Source organism: Channa argus, chromosome 4 (genome assembly GCF_033026475.1).
Source record: "Channa argus isolate prfri chromosome 4, Channa argus male v1.0, whole genome shotgun sequence".
NCBI classification, from domain to species: Eukaryota; Metazoa; Chordata; class Actinopteri; order Anabantiformes; family Channidae; genus Channa; species Channa argus.
This window is the reverse complement of record NC_090200.1, coordinates 4,207,568-4,230,583: the sequence shown is the minus strand read 5'-3', so window position 1 is coordinate 4,230,583 and position 23,016 is coordinate 4,207,568. Positions and strand designations below refer to the sequence as shown.

General features: G+C 42.2%; 3 protein-coding genes across 8 annotated transcripts; all 3 read left to right on the top strand.

Moving 5' to 3' along the window:
* The first annotated feature begins 533 nt into the window (after positions 1 to 533).
* LOC137125878 (MAGUK p55 subfamily member 4-like) lies at positions 534 to 11,478 on the top strand. 5 transcript variants are annotated; one of them, XM_067502050.1, is made up of 22 exons: positions 534 to 1,646; positions 2,267 to 2,362; positions 2,454 to 2,575; positions 2,801 to 2,878; positions 2,969 to 3,052; positions 3,332 to 3,463; positions 6,698 to 6,779; positions 7,031 to 7,116; positions 7,240 to 7,314; positions 7,397 to 7,593; positions 7,996 to 8,054; positions 8,147 to 8,164; positions 8,261 to 8,302; positions 8,417 to 8,437; positions 8,561 to 8,575; positions 9,098 to 9,139; positions 9,273 to 9,446; positions 9,573 to 9,653; positions 9,853 to 9,946; positions 10,225 to 10,333; positions 10,474 to 10,608; positions 10,777 to 11,478. In XM_067502050.1, the coding sequence occupies exons 2-22, from the start codon at positions 2,305 to 2,307 to the stop codon at positions 10,966 to 10,968; spliced, it is 1,896 nt and encodes a 631-aa protein (XP_067358151.1). In that variant the 5' UTR covers positions 534 to 1,646; positions 2,267 to 2,304; the 3' UTR covers positions 10,969 to 11,478. The 5 variants fall into 5 exon arrangements, 2 of the variants coding, with proteins under 2 accessions (XP_067358151.1, XP_067358149.1); XR_010914231.1 differs by lacking the exons at positions 7,031 to 7,116; positions 7,240 to 7,314; positions 7,397 to 7,593; ... (10 more) ...; positions 10,474 to 10,608; positions 10,777 to 11,478 and adding exons at positions 4,646 to 5,021; positions 5,515 to 6,444 and having other exon boundaries at positions 6,698 to 6,777; XR_010914230.1 differs by lacking the exons at positions 7,031 to 7,116; positions 7,240 to 7,314; positions 7,397 to 7,593; ... (10 more) ...; positions 10,474 to 10,608; positions 10,777 to 11,478 and adding exons at positions 4,646 to 5,021; positions 5,515 to 6,425 and having other exon boundaries at positions 6,698 to 6,774.
* Positions 11,479 to 11,581: 103 nt separating this feature from the next.
* LOC137125883 (transmembrane protein 237A-like) lies at positions 11,582 to 16,355 on the top strand. 2 transcript variants are annotated; one of them, XM_067502082.1, is made up of 15 exons: positions 11,582 to 11,753; positions 11,945 to 11,980; positions 13,467 to 13,517; positions 13,720 to 13,751; positions 13,873 to 13,886; positions 13,976 to 14,047; positions 14,288 to 14,413; positions 14,579 to 14,672; positions 14,769 to 14,926; positions 15,014 to 15,146; positions 15,238 to 15,429; positions 15,513 to 15,586; positions 15,700 to 15,787; positions 15,873 to 15,994; positions 16,123 to 16,355. In XM_067502082.1, exons 1-15 carry the CDS (start codon positions 11,733 to 11,735, stop codon positions 16,185 to 16,187), a joined length of 1,278 nt encoding a protein of 425 aa, XP_067358183.1. In that variant the 5' UTR covers positions 11,582 to 11,732; the 3' UTR covers positions 16,188 to 16,355. The 2 variants fall into 2 exon arrangements, with proteins under 2 accessions (XP_067358183.1, XP_067358184.1); XM_067502083.1 differs by lacking the exon at positions 13,467 to 13,517 and having other exon boundaries at positions 11,584 to 11,753.
* Positions 16,356 to 16,618: 263 nt separating this feature from the next.
* cyp20a1 (cytochrome P450, family 20, subfamily A, polypeptide 1) lies at positions 16,619 to 21,268 on the top strand. Its single transcript, XM_067502078.1, has 13 exons — positions 16,619 to 16,832; positions 17,371 to 17,420; positions 17,710 to 17,876; positions 17,969 to 18,114; positions 18,217 to 18,384; positions 18,732 to 18,810; positions 19,146 to 19,258; positions 19,368 to 19,422; positions 19,599 to 19,719; positions 19,830 to 19,941; positions 20,283 to 20,347; positions 20,478 to 20,567; positions 20,741 to 21,268. Exons 1-13 carry the CDS (start codon positions 16,761 to 16,763, stop codon positions 20,889 to 20,891), a joined length of 1,389 nt encoding a protein of 462 aa, XP_067358179.1. The 5' UTR covers positions 16,619 to 16,760; the 3' UTR covers positions 20,892 to 21,268.
* The last annotated feature ends 1,748 nt before the right edge of the window (positions 21,269 to 23,016 follow it).

Sequence of the window (23,016 nt, the reverse complement as noted above, 5' to 3'; positions counted from 1 at the left end):
TCATAAAGAAACTAACTTGCAAAGCCCGGGACATTTATTTTAACTGACTTCCTTACATGAAACTGTACTAAATGGTTCTGGACATAATAAAACTGAAGATACTGTACATAAACTCATGTTTCAGTTGACTGGTCCATTTGGTGACCGCAGCACATCTTTATTATGAAAATGCCCCAGACTTGCAGATACTGTTCTATGTAAAAATACCTGTTTTGTCAACGAAGTTCGGTCTTTCAGCTGGCTGACATGACGCCCACCTGTGTTTCTTTTACCTGCTGTCAAATGCACTGGGCAATAAACCCATGTAATGGACACTGCTAACTAATCAGTCCTGACGTTTCCTTGTGGTTTCTGGTGAAACGATGCTGTATTAAAATTTCTCAAATGCTCATTTTTTCCCCTAATATCTGTGTGAAGTAAGTATTTTCATGTATTTCAACTGTTAGTTGGACAAATAAGGCATTTATTGTTTGGATTGCCATGAAATTACACAAAGGGCTGAGTAGGGCTGCAACAACCAGTCAGTCAAATTTATGGAGAAAAAAAATCTATTTCAGAATAGTTTTTGTGAGGTATTATACAAAACAATCGAACCAAATTTGACCGGTTTTAGCTTCTCAGTTGTGGACTTTTGCGGTTTCCTGTCACTGTAAACTGGATATTGATTGATGTGTACTAAACAATCCCTTTTTAGGATTATTATTTGCAGCCCTTCATTTAAGTACAACAACACTTAACGCTTATGTGATAAATGCCCCTCAATTGACTTTTCACTGTTTTTTTTTGTTTTTTTTTATAGGTCATTAGCAGCCGTTCATTCACATGTCAGAGGTGGTGGGTACTAATCCTCTAAGCGTTGCTCTTTTCGCTCTTGAGGGCGGGTGAGAATGAACCAGCAAACACAAACGTCTTGTGTTCGGAGCCTTGAGCCTTTTTTGGCAAGACAGAAGGGATGATCTCAGTGTTTTGGGTTCAATGTTTAGGACTGTCAGAAGGAGGGAGGGCAGATTTTTTGGGGGGGGAATTTTCTTAGGAATTAGATTACAATCCGGAGATTACCCCCGCTCCCAACTGATTATTCTACATAAATCTCCACTCCCCCTTAACTCCAGCTTTTGAGGAAGATTAGCACATCTTTTAATATCTTTTCTTTTAATCATTTATATTTTTATCTTTTGTTTTTTGCATCTCTGCACTGCCACTACACATTTCCATCCACTGAGAGCTGGAATCTCAAAAGATTCTCCCAAATTTAACATGCTGAACTCTGTTTTCTTTGAACTCTGTGAGTTGACGCCTACATTTTCTTCCCTTTTCATCACTCCTCTTCCTCCTGCATGCCACTAAAAGCTGAAAGAGTTAAGAAGATTTGGCAGCCTCGCAGTAACCAGCCAGCCGGTGAGGGAGGACCTGGCGCCCAGTGACCAGAAGCAGGCAGCTCACTTGCTCGGGATTAAGTGGGATCGGGAGAGATTACAGCCCTCTGTGTCTCTACGTGTAGCTCGATGAAAGCGTATTGCTCCGTCCAGTCGCCCGAGAATATTTTCCCATCATATATTTAGCTTCTGTGCAGGAATACTAGTGCCAAAGCCTGCAGGAGCTGGATGATAAAGACTTGCACCATCTGCAACGATTCAGACGTGAAGGTAAGGTGCATCTAATTGATGGTGTAGAAAGAAGGGGCTTGAGGAAGGCCAGGAGCATCATCCTCTTTCTTGTCTTTAATTACACAAATTTCCCAGATGCATCCTGAGCAGCTCCTCTCGTTTGATTCCTCCGTTTTGAATTAGCCTTTGATGGATTATCTACAGTTACAATCAAGGATGTAAAGGCACTAAAACTAATGTGGGGCAAAGTACCATCTCACATACGCTATTATGTGAAAATACAGCGACGGTTTTGTAAGCGTAAGCATTTGTTGGCTGTCCTGTCCACAGAGATATGTGGTGCACATGTCTCCGTTGCTACAAGCTGCCGTGAAGTGTGTGCCATTAACCCCTGACCCCATTCACAGTAACAACTGATGCTGCTTTGACTGCCACTCTCTCTGTGATCCCGCTGCACCATCACAGCCTGGTGGATTACAGACTGGCCAAACTGGGGAGGCTCAGATGTCTTAAAGCTTCTTGTCAGTTTAAAAAAATAAAAAATAAAAAAATTTTATGAACAAAGAAGATTGCAGTATTACACTGTTGTATTAGCAGTTTTTTTCCAATGGCGAGATCAGGGTTTACATACGTTCCTTTTGTTTGTCGTTTGATCTCAGAGGTTGGAGTAAGAGGTCGAGGGTCAATTATACTGACCATGAGGCAGGCGGTGGAGGCTCAGGTGTCAAACCCCCTCAGTGAACTCGGAGAACACGGTCAGTTTACTGTTGCATCACTATTGTATCACTTCCACTCTGTATACAGCCTAATAAGCCTTTGGTGTGTGTGTGTGTGTGTATGTCATAGGCCTGCATCAGATCCTGACCGACGTGATCGAGGAGGTGAGGCAGTCGGTAAACCAGGACATCGACGGCGCAGAGATTCTCCACAGTCTCCTGAAGGCCTCCTGGCTGCAGTCGCTGCTCGGGGTCTGAAAGAAGACCCTCTGTTGTTGTTCTGCAGTTGATAACAGTCCACTTCTGCACTGTGCATCATCTGCTACGTTTCTTAGCAGTGTTCCACATTTATTTTGAGCGATGAAAATATTTGACCTGTAGTTACCAGGAAATATAGCAGCAAAAATATCACGTTTGTTCCACCAAACTTTTAGCTTTTATCTGTATGTCAAACTAATTTGCAAAAATTGTTTTCAGGTTTACGAATGTCTCCAGAGGTTCCTGAGAGATTCTCCAGCACCTGCTCTGGACTACGCTTCAGGACTTTCTCTGCAGGTTGTTTGTTTTAACAGCATGTTGGTTGTAGAGATTTTGTAAAAGTCTTTTTTTTTTTAACGGTGCAGATGTGGTTTCTTGTGTGTGCAGCTGCTGATCGACATCAGATCTTTGCCGGGCTGCTCAGCAGAGGCCAGAGAGCTCCACTATCTCCTGCAGCAGCCGCACCTGCAGGTAAGAAACCACATCTAACATGTTTGTGCCTATTTCACGTATAAAGGTTTTAAAACTTTGAATGCTTTAATCATTTACTTTGTTAAATTGAGAAATTTGGCCGAGCTCGTGCTGAAACATAATCCCTGCATGCATCAATGATAAGGAAAGATGAGAGATGAGAGGGTGCTTAACCGAATTTGATTTATATGCATCAACTTAAAATCTAAAATAAATCTTCCCCCCCCCCCACATTTTCGTTAACATGCCTTTTAATTCAGTCTGAGCATTGTTTTCTAGGCTCTTCTCTCAGCTCATGATACGGTGGCCCAGAAGGACTACGACCCAGTGCTGCCGCCGATGCCCGAGGACCTGCCGGACGACGAGGAGGCCACCCGGATCGTCTGTCTGGTCAAAAACAAACAGCCTCTGGTGAGCTACACTGCCGATGCTTCTCTCAAGCTTGAAGAATATTTCAGATACAAAACATTCTAATGAACTTCGGTCTGCAGATCTATTTCTATGCTCTCTTCAAGGCAGATACACTAAGTATTTAGGCACTTTCTGATCTGAAGATTAAGTCGCATTTGCCACTTGTAAGTATGAGGTTGTGAAATGTACTTTTTAGTCCTTTTTGACAGAAAACTGTTGGGTCGTACTGGGGTTATAGGGATCCTCAACAGAAAAGACTTCAGACCATGAAGCCATGCTATGAAAATACTGCTGTTACTAATGTGACTGAGGCAAAGCACAGTATGCAGGAAGTTCGGATTCAAGGCCATTATGTGTCCGTGCTGCAGCTATTTCTTTGTACGCATGCGTGACAGTGAGACCCAAATGCATCAGCTGTACTCAGTACTCACAGGGCTGGGTAGTAAACCGGCGTAGTACATGAAGTAGCAACTGGTAAATTCAACCTGGTTTCAAACAGAAGTCGATAAGCATGAAACGGTTTCTGTGGCTTAATTTACCAAATGACACGAACGTTTCGGATTTTACTGTGTCCCTGAATTGTTTTTACTGTGCATAGGAGGATGTGGGAAGAAGGGAAAAGCTCGAGATGCAACACGACCGCAAATAGATGCAAACCAATCCAAAACCAGCACAAAGTCATAAAGATGAACAGAATAAAACGTACATCTCCAAAACACAGCATGACTGCATGGTTTCTAGTCCCTTTGTGTACCTGTGAGTCTGGGGGACGTGTGTCCATACCTCCCACACAAAAGTGGTCCAAGTTTTTAGCAGGGATAATATAGTTTTTAGTCCATAAGCAGCTGTACTATAATGCAGTTGTTATTCCAGAGCTGTGTAAACCGGTGCTGGTAAATATGTTAATGTGTACAGGAGGCTTTTAGGCCAAACCTCAAACAACCAGCTGATTGGATCCAGCAGAGAGCAGATGTTTGACTTTATAATCTCTCATTACTGTGATTGTTGCATATGATTTCCTGATAGCATCAAAGGAGAACCCTTTTCCACCATGACGAAACAGTTTGGAGATAATACACGTTTGTTATCTGCTCTGCCAGATAGTGAAGCTACGTTCCCGGTTCTCGAGCGTTTGAACATTGCATTTTTCCTCTTCCTTTGAGTGACTCTGTCGTCTCACAGCTGTGCGACTGCCACACAGTCAGGCTGCTGTCGCCCAGTGCCTCCCCTCCCTGCGTGAAAAACTCCAGAAAAGAGGTGTGCAATAGGTGGGACCCCCCAAATTATCGGACACAGCAGAGGCTTCGCCAAGGCGGTGCGTTCGAGGTCCAGAGTCCCACTGCTGGAAGCTCAGATGTCACAGATTCATTGTGGTGTAGCCTCCGCACAGGCAGTTGCCCTCAAACTGAGCCTCTGTGCTGCCGGTATCTGCCGACGAGTAACTGTCAGGTTTGCTGCGGCACGTCGAGGAGCCAATGTAGAATTTGCTACACCAACCTGCTCTGCAAGCAAAGTCTGAACCACTCTGCATCTTCACTCTCCAGCTCTGTTCTCATTGGTAAGAGAAGATATGGGCCTCATTTTCCCAAAAGTCATCCATCTTAGTTCTTAAAGCATTAAAGTACTTGAAGTGTTAATAAATGTGTTTTCTGGGTCTAGGGGTGACGCTGAAGACAGTAACTTAATATATTTAAGCACTTTTAACAAATATTCTTCTAATAACAATGAGTTAGCTGCCAGTGTTAACTTTATAAAGCCTTAAAGTGGGTCTCACCACATCAGTCAGCTGTTCGACCCCCATGTTGACCATTTTTGTGGTCGGTCTTTCCGGCCTCAGCCACAACACAAACAGAAACTGTTTACCTCCTCCTGCAGCTGCTTAAAATGCTGGTAGCATCTTCTGAGTGAACACTAGGAACTTTTTTTAGCTTTAGAAGAACTGAGGGATTTGAAAGACTTTTAAATGGCTTTAAGGCCTCGTTGTTTCATGTCTACTATAACTTTTAACAATGACTTTCCATGGATTAACAATGTCTGTTTTATTGTTGGAGATGAGGTCAAAAAAGGAGTAGACAGTGGAAATGATGATGAGGCGGGAGAGTCTGGCGACTCCGTTCCTCTTCCTGCATCCTGTCAACGCTGGACCACGTCGCCTCCATGCCTCACTGTACCCTGCTGCTCCAACCCAGATGACTACCTCCAGCTAAACCTGCCTTCCCATCTCCGAAGCCAAAGCCCTCGCATCCGCACAGCTCCCCCAAGCCCCGTGCGTCCCCGCCGCGTGATGGAGACCCCCCCGGCGGAGCTCGCCAAGCAGGTGAGTCTGGACGAGCTGAAGACGACCGTGCAGCTGGCCGCCAGCTCCATGGACAACAGCACCAGGGACATCAAGCTGCTCGGGGAGAAGATGGCAACCGCGACGAAACGCATGACAGAGGTGGTGCAGGACAACTCGCAGGCGTTGGTCCTCCTCACTCAGGTGGTGGAGCGGCTGCAGATGCTTCTTGCCACCACCAGGACTGAACTCAACGTCCCTAAACCTGAGCAAGACGGCACATGTCAGAAAAGCCAGAAGACACAAAGGGAGCGTCCGTCTTTAACACATCAATCCAGATGTTTCTTCCCCTCACTTCCTTCCTCCACCTCCTCTTCCTCCAGCGCCCTCAGCAGCTTCATAGACGCTCCCTCCACCTCTCAGGGGACCAGCTTTCTGTCCATTTCCTGCCCTGTGTCACCGCGAACGAGCCCAAAAACCAAAAATGCCCCTTTGCCGCAGATGGAGCGCGCTGATTTCCAATCCTCTAAGCCTCCTCTGACGAACGGCCTGTTGGATGTGCCAAAGGAGGCGAGCAAGGCTGTGAAAGGAGGTCAGAAGAAGAGGAGGAAGAAGGCGACATGAACGACTCCAAAGAGTGGGCTTCTTGTGTCCTTTGAAGCAGATGTCCTGCAAACTCCCACAGCGGTAGTTAATGTTTGTTTTGGTGCGTTTCTCACCGTTTTCCACCTTTGGGGAGAACAACCATTTCATTTCTCTGCCAATGACCATTTCATTTCTCTGCCTCGCCGCCTCCGTTTTCTTCCTTCCTCAGTGCTCGTCTGGAGCTAACCTGTGTGTTTGCATCCTTTCATGATTTCCTACAGTCTACATCAGTTTGATTTGTCTTCATTTGACCAACATGTGTCTCCTCCACATGGTGGCAGCTTTATTTATTCTGTGTTTGCATACTCTTCTAGGGAGCGACGATAAAGAGAAACGAGCTCACAGGGGAGATTTTTGTTGCTCGGGTGATTCACGGAGGCCTCGCTGATCGAAGTGGTACAGTTGACTTTCACCCTCTGCCTTCCTTGCTTTAAAACATCTATCTGCTTCTACCCTCATCTGATCTGTAAACCCCTTCTGATGATGTCATTGGAGTTTTTCACCTAGATGCAGAGGCATATTGTAAAAAAAAAGGAGGAAGTTTCGACGTAATGAAAATGATTGTACTCAATTTAAAGCCATTGGAAGTAAGTTGAGAATATGTGCTGTTGCATTTTGTTTTTATTTCTGCGTGTCCCTGTTTGTAGGTTTGTTGCATGCAGGGGACCGGATCTTAGAAGTGAACGGTTTTCCTGTGGACGGGATGGAGCCCGAGCAAGTTATTCAAGTTGTGGTACGGCCGTTGTTTGATGGCTCCTCCTGTAATAAATATGATTAATGAAGTAAACGAAGCACAACTGGTTGTAATTTCTGTCATGTACATATGAGGAAAAATACTGTTGTTCTCTACAATCAGCAAGCAAGGACACAAGGCACCGTCATGTTCAAGGTGGTTCCCATTACAGAAAGGCCGGTCCACAACCAGACGATGGTAAATGGTGATGTTCCCTCGTGTTCTATACACGTGAAATCGCCTGCGTGTTACTGTTATTAACTCCCTTTCCATGTGCCAGCTGTACGTCCGGGCCATGGCCGACTACAGCCCTCAGCAGGACCCAGCCATCCCCTGTGCCGACGCCGGCATGAGCTTCAGGAAAGGCGACATCCTGGAGATTGTGGACCAGACGGACGCTCTCTGGTGGCAGGCCAAGAAGCTGCCCTGCACCACGGCCTGCGCCGGCCTCATCCCCTCCACCAACCTGCTGAAACGGTCAGAGAGGGGTTTTTCCCCCCTGCTACTTTACTTAGAAAAGTATTCTTAGGTTGGCTGCAGGGGGAATTGATTCATGCTTTCTTAGAGGCAAAGTACAGTAATGCATCACTCTCCTACTCTCAATATTTTTTGTTTATTATATTTTACTTTAAGGAACTTGAAGCATGATCATCTGCAAAAACAGACAAACACTGATCAAACTAGATTAAAGCCCGGATCCAAAAACAAGTTTAATACATTACTAATTCAATGACAGTTTAATTGTTAGTTTTCGATCTAGTTGTGGAATATTTGTGGTGTCATTTGGTTAAAATGTGACATTTGGTAATTTAAAAAAATATTTTTTTCTTCTGACTTCCTAATTGTCGTGCAGATAAAAGTGCTGTTTGTTTGTGACAGGAAGCAGAGGGACTCCTGGTGGTCTCAGCCCTATCAGCCACACATCTGCATGCAGACCTGTAAGTCCAGCCTCTGCAACTTGTATAAAAGAGCAAACCGTCTTGGTACAAATGTTAAGCGTTTGTTGTGTTTGACCCCATGCTTGCTGAAGTGAGCACAGTAGATGAAGGTATGTGGACGTCTGGTATTTTAGGCAAAACCACACACGCGCTTTTCACATGCTCTGCTGCAGATAAACCTCTTTATGGTCCTTGTTCTCCCACAGAGGAGGATTTGATGGCCATCGATGAGAAATGCACCGAAGCAGGTAAAGCTTCACCTCTCACTTCCTGCTTTCTTACCTGCTCTGCTTCCCTTTTTGCTGCTTTGTGATTAAATTCCCCGGGTGGGCTTTTTTTTATTTTTTTTTATTCCCTGGCAGACGAGGAGGCATTTGAATCCGGTAGGTAAGTCTGAATTTGTTATTACAAGTGCACAGCGTGATTTTTATCTTTTCCAGTTCTTCTGAAGCTATTGTCGCCATTTCTTTTCCAATTCTTTGTGCTGTCTGACGGGGAAATGTCAGAGGAGCTAAAAGAAGGTGAGAAATATTCACCCGCCTTCGAAGCCAACTGATCAACTAAAAACATGCTTTAAAACTACAGAGGACAAAACATGACCAAACTAATGTGTATTTTCTCAACTTGCTCCACTCATTATACACGATTAATTTATATTTTTGCTGTCAAATTTTATGTAATTGTGCATCAACAAACTTTTTTCTCTATGACAGTTTGCTATTTATTCATTGTACTGTTAACCAAAATATGTTTATACTATTTATATCAAGTCCAAGACATTGCGGTATTAGTTTCTGCATATATTTCTAGCTCCAGTTGGTGAATTCTTAGACTCTTGTCACAAAAGATTTTCCTGATAGTTGCAGTTCATAGATGATTTCTCTTTTGTGGTTTATTGTGAATTTCTGTGCACTGAGTTGCTGTGATTTAGATTCATTATTCAATGACTCGTGCTGCCTAAGTATCTTGAATATTTGGTCATTTTACCCCCATTTTCTCCTCCGTTTATATATTTGACTTGGCTTCTCTTCGTGACGAACCAGAGGACGATGATTTCGACAGCAATATTAAAGGAATCTACATGGGTAAAATAGCATCTCCTCTGACCTGCACTCACATTGAAGTCAATAAGTTAAGATTTATATACAGTATTGGTATTAATCATCCTCAAGGTTTAGTTAAATGAATCATTTCTCTTTTCTTTTTCATTTCCCCCAGCGGGATTCAGGCGCAGCATGCGTCTGTGCAGGCGGCGGGCTCACAGCACCACCCAGCCCTCCTGTCACACCCGTTGCCCCAGCAGCTGCTACAGTGCCCTCAACTGCCCCTACGAGGAGGTGGTGCGCCACCTGCGCCTCCCGCAGGACCCCCACCGCCTCATCGCACTAACAGGTACAGGAGATCTTTTAGACGTACGTTAGTCTTCTTGTGGCTTATTGTATAAAACCGGGCTTTGTAGCATTCATTATGCAAACATACATAAAAAAAGATAAAACCTGAAGATCTTGTCTTTCTCAGGTCCGTCTGGTGTTGGTGTGAATGAACTTCGGAGGCACTTGATTGGCATGAACCCCAGCATCTTCCAGGGAGCCATAGCTCGTTTGTACACATTTCTGGAATACCATGAATTTGCAATTAACTAAATATTCAATTTAGTTTTACCGCATAAAAAACACATAACAATTTTTTCTTTCGTTTGTTTTATGGATTTTATATGATTATTGTTTGTTCCATTGTTAAATGATGAAACATGTAGGCATATTTTGATCAAACCTGATGTTCTCTTTCATTTAACCAGATACCACAAGAGCACCCAAAGCATATGAGGAGTCTGGACGAGAATATTTCTTCATCGGCCGAGAAATCTTTGACAACATGGTTTATAACAACAGGTGCGACTGTTGTCTGTGACGTGAATCTCTGAATAAGTTGTGTTACCCGTTACACCCACTTAAATATCAAAAAGTTCTGTCTGCACGTATCACAGCTCTTTTCACATTTAGTCATTTGTGTCGCTGTGCAGTGTGAAAAGCAACTGCATCTGTAGAAAGGTGTTTTTTTTTTAACCAAACTTATAAGTTTATTCACAAAATTCATTTAAATCTGGACACATCGATTTGCTGCTAGTTTCCGTCTGTTTGTTTGGCGTTTACTCCGTGATGTCCTGCAGGTTTTTGGAGTACGGGGAACACAAAGGAAATCTGTACGGCACCAGCGTCGAGTCTGCGAGGGAGGTTTTAAACAGCGGAAAGATCTGTGTCCTTGACATCGAGCCAAATGCACGTACAACACGGAGAGAAATAAATGTTCAAATTAACGTAGAACAGAAATCAAAGTACCTCTAACATGAGTGGCCTCATGTCACTTTTGTATATTGCAATATTAGATCGTGATATTTGTGTTTCCTTGCTTCATTTAGGCCATTCAGGCAGTGAGGACTCATGAACTGAGGGCCTACATTATTTATGTGAAGCCTCCACCTCTGCAGCGCCTCAGGGAAACTAGACAAGACTCCTACATCACCACCAACTACTACGACAACCGGCCGTTCACAGTAAGTTCTGCCAGTGTGTTTCTCAATACATTACAGTGAACATTGTCTCTTGAGTGTTTCAGTGATGTGCACCTATTCACTTTAAATGTACATTTATGATGTATATGATTTATAATATCACATCAGACTAAAGATGGAATTTATTTATTTATTTATTTTGTCCAACAGGATGAAGATTTCCTGGAGATGGAAGAATCCGCCCGAAAGATTGAGTCTCAGTACTGGCAGCTTTTTGACCACGTGATTGTTAACGACGAGCTGCAGGACTCCTGCATCCAGCTGCTGATGGCGGTGAGGAAAGCCCAGGATGAGCCGCAGTGGCTCCCTGCCACCTGGATAAGACCCAGAGCCGAGTCATAGAAATATAAATGGCTCGATCTAGTTGTGTGCAGCATGCTCGATCTGGTCACATCAAATCCCCAAAGAGGAGATGGAAAATGAACTCCAGCCACGAGAAATCCCTGAAACATTGTCAGTTTTCATTTCCTTCTCTAACTATAGAAGTGTGATTAACCATTTTTAAACAATAGTAGTGACCCTAAAGCCAGAGGCGCCTTCTTTAATAGATTCGAAATAGGAACTGAGGGGTGTTTAAAGTCCTATAAGGACTTTTTTTTGTTTATGTTTTTTATCCATTTAAAAAAAAAAAAGATGTTTACATACTAGGAGGATAACATAAATACGTTATGAAATGTTTTGCCATTTCTGTCACTTGTTAGCATTTAATGGCTCGTTGCATGGCAAAAAATATGATTGTGTGTCGTTTCATTGAAGCTGTGTGACGAGAATCATGTTTTTCAATGTGTGCAAGCAAAGCAATAAGATTTTATTCTTTGTGCATATTTGTGAGCTTAATAAACCAGATCTGCTAGTATGTTTTTGTTTGTTGTTGTTTTTGTCTTTTATTTTGAAGAAGTGTACTATTTCTTTTATTTTGAAAACCCAGGAAGTCGCGCACGTGAACACGCCCGGGTAACGACTTGCTGCTATGCGATGGGTAAATAACGCAAACCAGTAACTTGCCTCTGGTTCTTAAACGGTTTAAACGTTCATATTCACGGATTTCATATCCTATTTAAATGGACGCATAACAAAAGACGTGACTTCAGGAGATATTTGGAAATATGGAGGCGGGAGGCTCAAAGGTAACGTTAGCTAACTTGTGCTCTTTTCTCACATAAAGGTAACGTTACACTCGCGTGAACTGTTAGCCGGCTAACTGACGCTAAATATATTTTTACTGCATGTTTTATGTAATTGAGCGTAATGTGAAAGCTGTGTTATTTTTTTTTTCCTTTTATATGTGTAAATCTTTCATGTTTTTATTCCGTTATAGAAAATACGGCCCAGGGAGCTTCCGCCGCTTCCACAGGTGAGTAAATCAAATCCAGGTGTTCTAGGCTGTTTTTGCTTCGACAGCAGATACTGTGGTTCTATTATTCTCATACCTTTTTATTGTATTTATTTATTTTATTTTTAAATATCTTACTTCCTGCCACAGTGTATTCATTTGTACTCTACAGCTTTTAATTAAATTGCAGATGCACATACTTAATTTATGAGGTTATAATATTTAGTATTATGAGCTAATGTTATAAATTAGATCACCTGTTATTATGTAAAGTAATTAAAATTGATCCACCTTTTCCAAAACATCCCATGAATGTACCAAAGTACTTCAGCAATGTTTTGATGGAAAAACTGTTTTCAATATAGGACTTTCACTTGAGTAGAGTTGAATTACACTGTAGTAATAATACTTTTACCTAAGTAGGAGATCTGATTACTTACCTCCTCCACCACAGATTAGTATGATAATAGTATGTAACACCACACCATTAATAATTATATGAAGTCAAGGAACTCTTGATGCACATGAAGCCGACAATCAGTATTTTTACTTAATAAATGCTGAACATTACTTACTAACCAGGTTTTGTAGTATTCAAAAAGTGTAGTCGACTCAACGGAAATGGGCAAAAGTCTTCAACACTAAGTTTATTTGAGTTATTAATTTGTAACATAAGAGTAGCAAGTTATCACAATTCAAATGTGATGAAAATTTGCTGGATTAAAGCTTTCAAAGTTGTCAAAGTGAGACAATAAACACATTACACAATGTTGGTGTTTATGTACCACGTCAGATTAAAGCAGGATACAAAGATGCACTTACTTCATGGAAACATAAACCCTGTCGCTGCTCTAAGAGTCTGAAAAAGGTTTGACCTCCGCTCTGACTTAATCCTCAGTGAACACAGATTTAGCTGTGGATTTAACAGACAGAATGTTATGTATGGATGCACTTCAACTCTTACTAGATTTTTGAGTAGCCAGAAAAACAATGGTAAGATTTTGTCTTGTCTTTCATATTTGAATTTACTGTATAAAGATGTAGAGATTTTAAAAGGCTTATTTAAAATATAGTAGTTTTATTCTCTGATTCTGATCTTGATTGTTATCGGCAATTTTGTGAGAGCAGGTGTTTACATTTTTCAACGTGATTCTTAAGAGAATTTGCTGCTGATTTTGCCTTGTTTAATTCCAATAAGCATATTACAAAATGTTAAAAGATTACTAAGATTATATTATAGAAAACGGCCTATAAAACAGGACAGGTTTTAAAAAGGCTTCAATTAGAAAAACAAGTCTTAGATGCCATTGAAATTTTCTAAAATTGTACAATGTATTAAATATGTAATGACATTAGTTTTTGCTTATAACTTCAGCACAAAACTGGCTTGAAAAGACCAGTACATTTCCTTTGACGTCTAACTTTATGTTAAAACATATGCAAACTTCTAATTGTTAATCGTTGTTGTTGTTGTTGTTCATTCATTTTCTGCTGCCGGTCGGATCAGGTCGTGTTTAATGATTCATTATCGATGCCTGTAGGACGTATTGGCAAAAAAGTAAATATTATGTTAATAAATATTTGTGCACTTGAAATGAATGTGGTCTTTAAAATATCTGAAATGGCTTTTGATTTAACTTGGTGAACCCTGCAGGAGCAAAATGAAAAAGCACAAAAATATTTTAAAATGGAATCTGCTTGGGTTTGAAGCTACCTAAAGTTTAAAATGAACTAAATTGTGTTTCTCTTTGTCTCTGAAGCGAGGGCAGCGAACACTTCCCACTATGCCAAGGTAGTAAATGTGTTTATACAGAGCAGTTACTGTGATATAATGTCTTATTTCGAGAGCACAGAGTCAAACAATCAACACGTTTTTGTGTTCTCTTTCGCTTCATACGCACTGACACATGAAGTCACGACCCAAATGGTGAGTCAGGATTTTAAAAAAAATTATATTTTGTGAAGTTGAAAACTTATTTTATTCGTGCTGAAGCTTTTAATTTTCATTTTGTGCAGGAGATGCATCGACCCCAAAACACAAGAAGAAAAGAGTGAAAAAAGAGACAAATGAAGTTGAAGACATGCACGGTACATAATACACGAACATGTCCGATGTCTTTGCACTGACAACCTTCTCCTGTCAATCCTTAATTGTCTCCCAATAATTCTCTCATTGGCCTGAAATTCAAAGGGTACCTGACCCCTATCTCAAAAACTACAACAAAAAACTACATTCTAATGCATCAGTGCAGACAGCACAGCGGTCTACTGCTGTGAGGGAGTCATTTCTGTTTTACCCCTCAAATTCTTCTGCCGTTTCCTGTTCAGATCAGGGGATGGAGATGGGAGTTCTCAGCAGCCCGAGGCCATCTGAGATCGTGGAGCAGCTTCACCTGGAACCAACGGAAGCACCCCCACAGAGAAGGAAGAAGAAGAAGAAAGCCGCCACTATAGGTGAAGTCAGACAACATAGACTCTCAAAACTCTGCTCTGTGAAAGTGAAATGTACTTTTTGTCTGATCTGTGGATTGGTAACTAGTTTTAAACTTCACTGTTGGTAGCCCACCTGTTTATCATGACGTGAAGTTGTGTAAATTCATGACTGTGTCTGGGTATCAGATTTCGAAGGTGACCGAGCCGACGCGGCAAATGGAGATGCAGCAGATTACAGCACAGCTGCAGAAGAAGTTGTCAAAAAGCCCAGAAAGAAAAAGTAAGAAATTCAAAGAAACAACAAAAAGTGAAACATCAGCAAAAGTTGCAAGTATTTAAATTATAAATTAATTCACCAACTATTTTCTCTCTTTAGAAAGTCAAAAGTCATTGAATCGCAACTTCCTGATGATTTGGACGTAGACGAGGATGACATCATCACAGACACCCCACCTCCATTCTCTCAACATGCCCTGTTTGCAGCTCCGCTGGGTCAGAGCCAGACCGTCAGGAAGGTCTTTGTAGAGGGGAACAGTGAGTAACCAAAGAAGAAGATCTAGTTGCGGGCTCCTGTCCTGAGTGGCGTTAAATGGTCGTCCCAACGTGTGCGTTTATGTGCAGGTCGTTTCCAGGCAGCAGATCGCTCAGACTGGCGGAAGGCCAGCGACCAGGGGGACAGCATGACAGACATCCAGCACATGGAGATGCTCTGGACCGCCAGAGACCTTTCTATCAGGGTGCACGAAGGATTCAGGTGCGACAAAGTGTCCCTTTCTACAAAGCTAAAGATTCAACCGGGCGTGTGTTTCTCCTCTCAACATGTCTCCCTCCTCTCTCTGGCTCAGGGTGTTCGGCCTGTATTGTCACGGCTTCCTGGCCGGCTACGCCGTGTGGAACATGGTGGTGGTCTACATGTTAGCTGGGCAGCAACTCACCACATTGACCAACCTGCTGCAGCAGTACCAGAGGCTGGCTTACCCCTCCCAGTCTCTGCTCTACATGCAGCTGGCCATCAGCACCGTGGCCACCTTTGACAGGTAGAGAACACGGCAGAGAATGCACGCAAACACGTAGAGGAAGATCTTAACATCATTCTGTAAAAACTATCCTGTGTTCTCAGACTGAATCTGGCCAAAGGTGCCATTGCTCTGCGGGAGTTCATCACACTGGACCCTGTAGCTCTGGCCTCATTCTGTGAGTCCACCCTGTTGTTAAAGGCGTAACAACTTGTTTGTTTTTTGTCTGGTTGGGTTCAACTTACACTTGTTGCTTATTTTCCTCTCATCTGGTTTCACCTGCCACCACAGTGTATTTCTCAGCGCTGGTCCTATGTTTGAGCCAGCAGATGACCAGTGATCGAATCAACCTCTACTCATCCGTCAACACAACATTATGGTGAGTGAACCGAAGTCGTGTTGTGCTTCAGTGAGGTTACAAAGCCTGGATATGAAACCTGAAGTAAACCTTTGGTCCTTATTAGGCCTCCAGGGAGGGAGCACCAGATTCTCCACCCATGGGTGACAGTTAACTTGGTGGTGGCGCTGCTGGTGGGCCTGGCCTGGATCTTCATCTCCACCCAACCTAATAAAGACTATACTGAGGGTAAGCGAGAATACGCTGTGTAAAATACTACGCTAAGATCCATTTTGGGGAAAATCACATATGAAGGCCTGAAAACAGCAACAACAACAAAAAAAACAGTAAAAACGTGTGCTTTTGTTTTTCCTCAGATTATCTCAGAGCCATTGAGATTGAGCCTCCAAATCGAGAGGACAAATTGAAAATGAATGCCTGAAAAACCATAACTACTTATGCTCGACACTACAGCTTTGTTGTCATTTTGCACCTTTTTTTTTACTGAATTTTAGCAGCAGACAGTGAATGTGTTGTACTGTAGATTATTTTTGTATTTTTGAATAATGGATGCGCTCGTCTGTTTTTGAATAAAGGATTTTATCCAGCATATTCGCCGAAGTGCTTCTTTCTTTGAGAAATAGTTTGTCAACTGATTAATGGGTTAAGTGACAATATTTGTTGTTCAGTTTATTTGGATGCACAAAAATGCAATAATAACGGTTAAAATGTCTGAATTAAAACACCACAAGAGTCCAAATAAATTAGTGTGTTATTGGTCTGTAAACAATAAAAACATTCTGACGCGGCTGAACTGTCTAGTAAAAGAATCGATATTTTGATTAGTTCTCCTGCCTGTTACCTAGACTGTGTAGTCGAGCACAGAGAAGCGGCCATCTCTCCCCCAGCAGCTCATGTTGACGTGGTAACGGGGACTGTCCTCAGTTTGGCTTGAACTCTCCAGATATTCATAAGTAAAACTCTGCAGAAATTGCACTCTTCAAAGCGAGCAGTCATGCTGGACTTTGCCATCTTTGCAGTCACGTTTGTCATCATTTTGCTCGGCGCTGTTCTCTATTTGTACCCGGTAAGTCACTGCAAGTTTGAAGTTAGCTTAAAGTTGGCTACGTAGCAGGCTGTTGTTATCCCAGTTTCCTCCTCAAGTAGTGTTCATTTCAGGCTTTTTCCCTTATGGATACTCGTAAACATCTAATATTCCTACTGTGGCTCTGTAATTTCGGCTATGATTAAATGGACCAGTCAGGAATCTGGTTCAGGTTTGCACAGCTTTAAGAACTCGCAGTCAGCAGGGCTCTATGTGTCAAGATTATCTAATACCGTTACATTTTTAAATAAAGCGCTGCAAAGTTGACCTGTTTTGTGCCGATTATATCCCAAGGGTCGAATAATTCATCAAACGACCTTAGTTGGTGATTTTGAATCGGTGTAGTTGCCATTAAGCTATGAATGTTAAAATCAACATAAGTTCAATGGGAGTCAATACGACTGTAAAAAAAAGCATAGCCGATCTATCAACTTTGTGTGTGTGATATATATAAAATCATATAAACAGCAAATCACTTATCACTTCACCGGGATTAATTGAAATCCTTTAAATCCTTCAGTCATCCAGAAGGGCCTCTGGCATCCCAGGTCTAAACCCTGCAGATGAGAAGTAAGTGGTCATGTTTATTTCTACTTTTTTGCAGCAGCTTTTAACTTTAATACACTGAAAGGATTTTGCAAAAAAGTATTTACGCAATTTACACTTGGCACCCTATGAGTCAAGTTAAAATTAAACTCAAATGAATTAACTTGCTGATGAATGTGCTCTCTTTTGTCAGCACTAATCACATGTTAAGTTGTGTTAAACTTAACTTGTGTCAAAATATTATCAAGCGCCACATCACATACCTAGAGCAGTGTGTGGCAAATGGCACAACCTGACTTTTTTGCTCTCTCAGAGATGGGAACCTGCAGGACATTGTGAACAAAGGCAGTCTGCACGAGTTCCTCGTCAGCCTGCATGAGGATTTCGGGTCTGTGGCGTCTTTCTGGTTCGGCAGGCGTCCGGTGGTCAGCTTGGGCTCTGTGAACCAGCTACGACAACACATCAACCCCAACCACACCAGTCAGTGCAGCAACATGGGAAAATAATAATGCTACAGTACATTTTAAAGCTCCACGCAATGCAAACTATGACTCTTCTTTGGCTCTTTTTAGCTGACTCCTTTGAGACGATGCTGAAGTCGTTGCTAGGCTACCAGTCAGGGATGGGAGGTGGGGCTATCGAGACTGTGAGGAGGAAGAAGGTGTACGAGAGTGCCATCAATGACACTCTGAAAAACAACTTTCCTATTATGCTCAAGGTTTGAAATGCCAAAACCCTTTCTGCATGAACATCGACATATGCAGTGTGAAGGCAGTAAGCATTAACTAAGATACTTAACTGTGATTCTTTTGCTAACCAGGTGGTGGAGGAGCTGGTGGGAAAGTGGAAGTCCTTCCCAGACGCTCAGCACATCCCACTATGCGCCCACCTGCTGGGATTGTCCATGAAGACCGTCACCCAGCTGGCTCTGGGTGAGGGCTTCGGAGGCGACACAGAGGTCATTTCCTTTCGCAAGAACCACGACGCGGTGAGACATAAAACGCCTCAGATATCATGTGTCTGTAGCAAGGGAGCCATAGTGACAGCGCAGCAAGACTCTTTCTAGTGGATTTATGTAGGCTAGACTCCTGTGGGTCTTAAAACATGTTCTTTTGTATCTGTGTCTACATAAGTCCTAAGCAAAATTAGAATGGACATCTGAAGCATGTTGGTTATTAATTACTTTTATACTACTTAACATACTCAAAGTGGGCTGTATTTGTGTTTTCCCTGGGGTGTAGAAGTGTCCAATAAACCAGGAATGTACAGAAATGGGCTGTTTGTTTTTGTTTGTTTTGGGTTTTTTTGTCTTCTGACTTATGTTGATGGCACCAGATCTGGTCTGAGATCGGGAAGGGCTACTTGGACGGATCCTTGGAGAAGAGCCCCAGCAGAAAAGGACATTATGAGAAGGGTGAGTCTGGTTTGCTTCGCTAGTGTCGGGCTGCTTCTATTTTTCAGCAGTGGAGAAGCAGGAGGAAACATTTGCAGAGGCTCAGGTTTTATTTGTGGGACAACAAAGACTGGACATAACTAGCCAGTGTTGTCACGCTAATCACTGAACAGCCACTTTTTCTGGAACTTTTATTGCATGATCTGCCACAGACACTCGTCAGTGGGTCTATTTTGGATTCTAGGAAGCAAGATGGAGCCTTAAGATGCATCTTTTACTCTGCCAGGCTGCTTCGTGTTGATGTTTACGAAACTGAAATCAGCTGACGGTCACTGTTTGTGTTGCCTTCTGTTCAGCTCTGGCAGAGATGGAGTCCATGCTGTTGTCAGTGGCGAAGGAGAGAAAAGCTCAGGGGAAGCAGACAGTGTTTGTGGACACGCTGCTTCAGTCCAGCCTCACAGAGCGACAGGTGAATACTGATGATCTTTCGCTTTAAAGCCCAAAACTTTGACGGGTCCCACAAAAGTAGCAGTTATTATATATTTTTTACTATTATGATTTTTTTTTTTTTTTTTCAGATCATGGAGGACTGTATGGTTTTTACTTTGGCTGGTTGCATCATCACTGCCAACTGTAAGTTATAACCATTTTCTTTTTATGGACTTTTAAAGCAATAAGTAATTTAAACTGATATTTAATAATTTTTTTAAACCTGACATGTTGGAATCAGCATGTCCGTACGTATCCAGTGTCAGTTGTCTAGTCTACAAATCCCTTTAACTTAAATGTAAAACTCTGGGACTTGGCAGTGTGTACCTGGGCTCTTCACTTCCTGTCCACCTCAGAGGAAGTCCAGGACAAGTTGTACCAGGAGCTCCAGGATGTTTTAGGCTCTGATAAAGTTTCCTTTGACAAGATACCTCAGCTCAGGTAAGACCTTTAGTCCTGGCTTTAGCCTGAGCCCACAAATGTAAAAACCCTTAAATCCGAGCTTCTTAGACCCACACGTTTGATCTTCTCACGTTTCTGTCCGAGGACAGATACTGCCAGCAGGTCCTCAACGAGACAGTGAGGACTGCCAAGCTGACCCCTGTCGCGGCTCGGCTTCAGGAAGTGGAGGGCAAAGTCGATCAGCATGTCATCCCCAAAGAGGTATCTGGTTTCCTGCTGTATGTTTTTTTTTTTTTTTTCCAGTTTGTTTTTTGTTATATTTCTTGTAGAAAAGCCACGAGTAAAGCAAATTACAGATCTGTATTTAGTTGTTCCCAGTTGGTTTTGGCCAAAATGTGGGTCGAACTACCAAGAGTCTGTTTATTAAATTAAAGATAGAATAAGTGCAATGGAAAGGTTGTATGCTTTTGTTGGTATGTAACCTTTTTAATCAAGGGATTTATTTATGTGTCAAAACTAAATAGTTGTACAGTTTTCTGGGGGTTAGAGCTCAAAGAAATTGAAAATTATATATAACCACCTTGTCCCTTTTTTAATTTCAGACTTTGGTGATCTATGCTTTAGGAGTGGTCCTGCAAGATTCGGACACCTGGAGCACCCCATACAGGTTCATGCTCAGTACATGTGACATTTAGATTTGACAGCAACATCTGGAACCAGTGGTGGCCAGTTCAAATATCCATCGCTGTCCAGTTTTGGGTTTTTTTTAATGCAGCGTTCACTCTGACATCCCTCAGGTTTGACCCAGATCGGTTTGAGGAGGAATCAGCCAGGAAGAGCTTCTGTCTGCTGGGATTCTCAGGGAATCAAACGTGCCCAGAGCTCAGGTGAACACTAAAAAAACACAAAAATAGCCTAATCTGTATTATTTCACTCTGAATGAAGACTGATAAAACCATGGGACCATTATAGATGTGAAAAAAATAAATAAAATAAGAAATTAATAGCATTAGATGCAGTTTTAGGGCTTTTCCATTCATTACATTCATGTGTCTCACAGGTTTGCCTACACTGTAGCCACTGTCCTGCTCAGCACCTTGGTGCAGCAGCTGAAGCTTCACCAGCTGAAGGGACAGGTCATGGAGGTCAGATCTGAGCTGGTGGCCACGCCTAAGGATGAAACCTGGGTCACTGTCAGCAAGAGAAGCTAGAAGTGGTCTTTGGGAAGGGGAGCTGGAAATATATGTAACATCTTAATTTAAGAAATTACCAGCTAAGTATTTTTGAATGTTGACTGTTCTGAGTTTTGGCATATACCAGCATGTTCCCTTTGTTGACTTTCTGCTGACACCTTGAGCAGATTCTTGGTCCACAGAGACTGTAAAGACTGGCTCTTTAAAAAAAAAAAGAGGAAAATCTGTGGTTTAGGACTCTACAATGTAGAGAACAACTTATGTTGCCAATAGTTATTCCAAAATTCATTGAACTGCCTTGAGTCATAACTTTTAATGACGTTAACAGATAAACATGTAATTTAGACATTTTGTTCCTTTTTTAAAGATCTTAATAAAATATGTATAAAGATTAATTGTGTATATGTGTCATTGCTTACCCACCAAGTACACCTAAAATAATAACATTGAAATACGGAAATGGAAATATTTCAATGAAATCCTACTTGCGGCTAATGGTGTTATTGTCCCTTTCGATTAGTTTGCCAACGACAGTAACATACTCATCATAATCTCTCACATTTGAAAATTAGGAACCATCAATTGTTTGGTAGATGTGTGTGACTTACACCGTAAATTGTTATCTCATTATGAAAAGTGTTACTGAGTAATTCTCTGCTGATTCATTCATTCATTGAGTTGTTGTAGTCCTTAAATGTGAATATTGTCTAGTGTTTTATTTTGTCATTAACGCTGGAGTTCAACCTCAAAATCAACCTGAACTCCGTCCGGATGTTAATTGTAAAATGTACTCGGAAAAATACAAATCTCAAAACCACCATTCAATACAAGCGTTTTGGTGATGCAATGGACAGCGGACACATGGAAGAGGACGGCTGAAATGTGTTGTCTTCCGGGTTTCAGCGGCTGCCGTAACTATGAGCGACCGCCGACGTATGCGGAAGTTGGTCACCTGCTAACGTGGTGACGAGCAAATCTGAAACACCGGCTGCAGCACGTCAGTGGAAGCTCGAGGAAGCGTCTTTCAGCTGGAGTGAAATGAGTTATGACGTCAAGATGTTGGATTATCAATTAAGAACTGAATTGTTGATGAACGTGTTGTGTTTTGTATATCACAATAAAAGGTGTCACGTTACAGACCAGGGCATCATTTGGGACGTTTGTGACATATTGCACTGATTATGTATGAGGGTACAGTATTAAGTAGGGAGGTCCCCATATCAGTTTTTCCCAGTCTTGAGTACAACTACGTATATATTAGTACTGGCTGACACCGAGTACTGATGCAAGTACTGAAGTGTTTTGCTTCTAGTATGAGTTGCTCAACAGTAAATCGTCAGTCTTAAACTATGAATCGCGTTCTTCCGCCAAACACAAATACATAGAGTAACTTTAAGTGAAAAGGGAAAAAGACAAACGAAGCACAGATTTAGGATGAAACTCTGGATGGAGAAGCCCAGACAATACTGGCTTTATAGTCTACACAGAGCTATAAGGTAAAAAAAAAAAAAAAACTGTAAAGCAACAATCTTCAGTCCAACGTTAGTTAAAATATCTGACCCTCGTTGTGCCGATATCAAACATTAAACGCATTAAAGTTTTGGTTAAAGAGATCAGGGATGCAAACACTAAGCGTGACTCGTGACTTCGGGGCTAAAGTGCAGATTCAAACTGCTGGACTGCAGCACAGCTCCATAGTCACCAGGAAGGTGACAGAACACGACCAGGCCGCCTGTCACTGTGTGTAACACCTGATCTGAAGCGTCTCTCGCTGCCACAACTTGCCTCAAACCATATGATGAGAACCCGTAGGCAGTTTTTCGACCATAATTCTCTTTCCTATGTGTGCAAATGAATCCCAGTGTCGAATTGCATCACACAGCACAACGAGACCCTGATTCTCACACTACAACACTCAGTGTCACCAACACCAACACAGTCTCTGTCAGCTGTCGGCTCTCTGGTTTCCATGACAACAGCATCCAGGTTGGATGTTCAGCGAGGGTTCTATTTGGTTTAGGCTGGGGGGTTGGACTAAGCCCCGAATGTTTATAACGTTTGACTTCGCCCCTGCAATAACGTGGGCCATTTGTTATGACGTCAGACTTATCAAAGGCATGTTACGGCTGTGATGCCAGTTGAC

What these genes read in the sequence shown, in the direction of transcription:
- cyp20a1 (XM_067502078.1), top strand. Translation starts at nt 16,761, where the DNA reads ATGCTGGACTTTGCCATCTTTGCAGTCACGTTTGTCATCATTTTGCTC. An exon ending in TTCGCAAGAACCACGACGCG is followed by an intron (nt 18,385 to 18,731) that starts GTGAGACATAAA and finishes TGATGGCACCAG; the next exon opens with ATCTGGTCTGAGATCGGGAA. An exon ending in GACAAGATACCTCAGCTCAG is followed by an intron (nt 19,720 to 19,829) that starts GTAAGACCTTTA and finishes GTCCGAGGACAG; the next exon opens with ATACTGCCAGCAGGTCCTCA.
- LOC137125878 (XM_067502050.1), top strand. Translation starts at nt 2,305, where the DNA reads ATGAGGCAGGCGGTGGAGGCTCAGGTGTCAAACCCCCTCAGTGAACTC. An exon ending in GGCTGCAGTCGCTGCTCGGG is followed by an intron (nt 2,576 to 2,800) that starts GTCTGAAAGAAG and finishes AATTGTTTTCAG; the next exon opens with GTTTACGAATGTCTCCAGAG. An exon ending in TGCAGCAGCCGCACCTGCAG is followed by an intron (nt 3,053 to 3,331) that starts GTAAGAAACCAC and finishes ATTGTTTTCTAG; the next exon opens with GCTCTTCTCTCAGCTCATGA.
- LOC137125883 (XM_067502082.1), top strand. Translation starts at nt 11,733, where the DNA reads ATGGAGGCGGGAGGCTCAAAG. An exon ending in TGTAGCTCTGGCCTCATTCT is followed by an intron (nt 15,587 to 15,699) that starts GTGAGTCCACCC and finishes CTGCCACCACAG; the next exon opens with TGTATTTCTCAGCGCTGGTC. An exon ending in TAATAAAGACTATACTGAGG is followed by an intron (nt 15,995 to 16,122) that starts GTAAGCGAGAAT and finishes GTTTTTCCTCAG; the next exon opens with ATTATCTCAGAGCCATTGAG.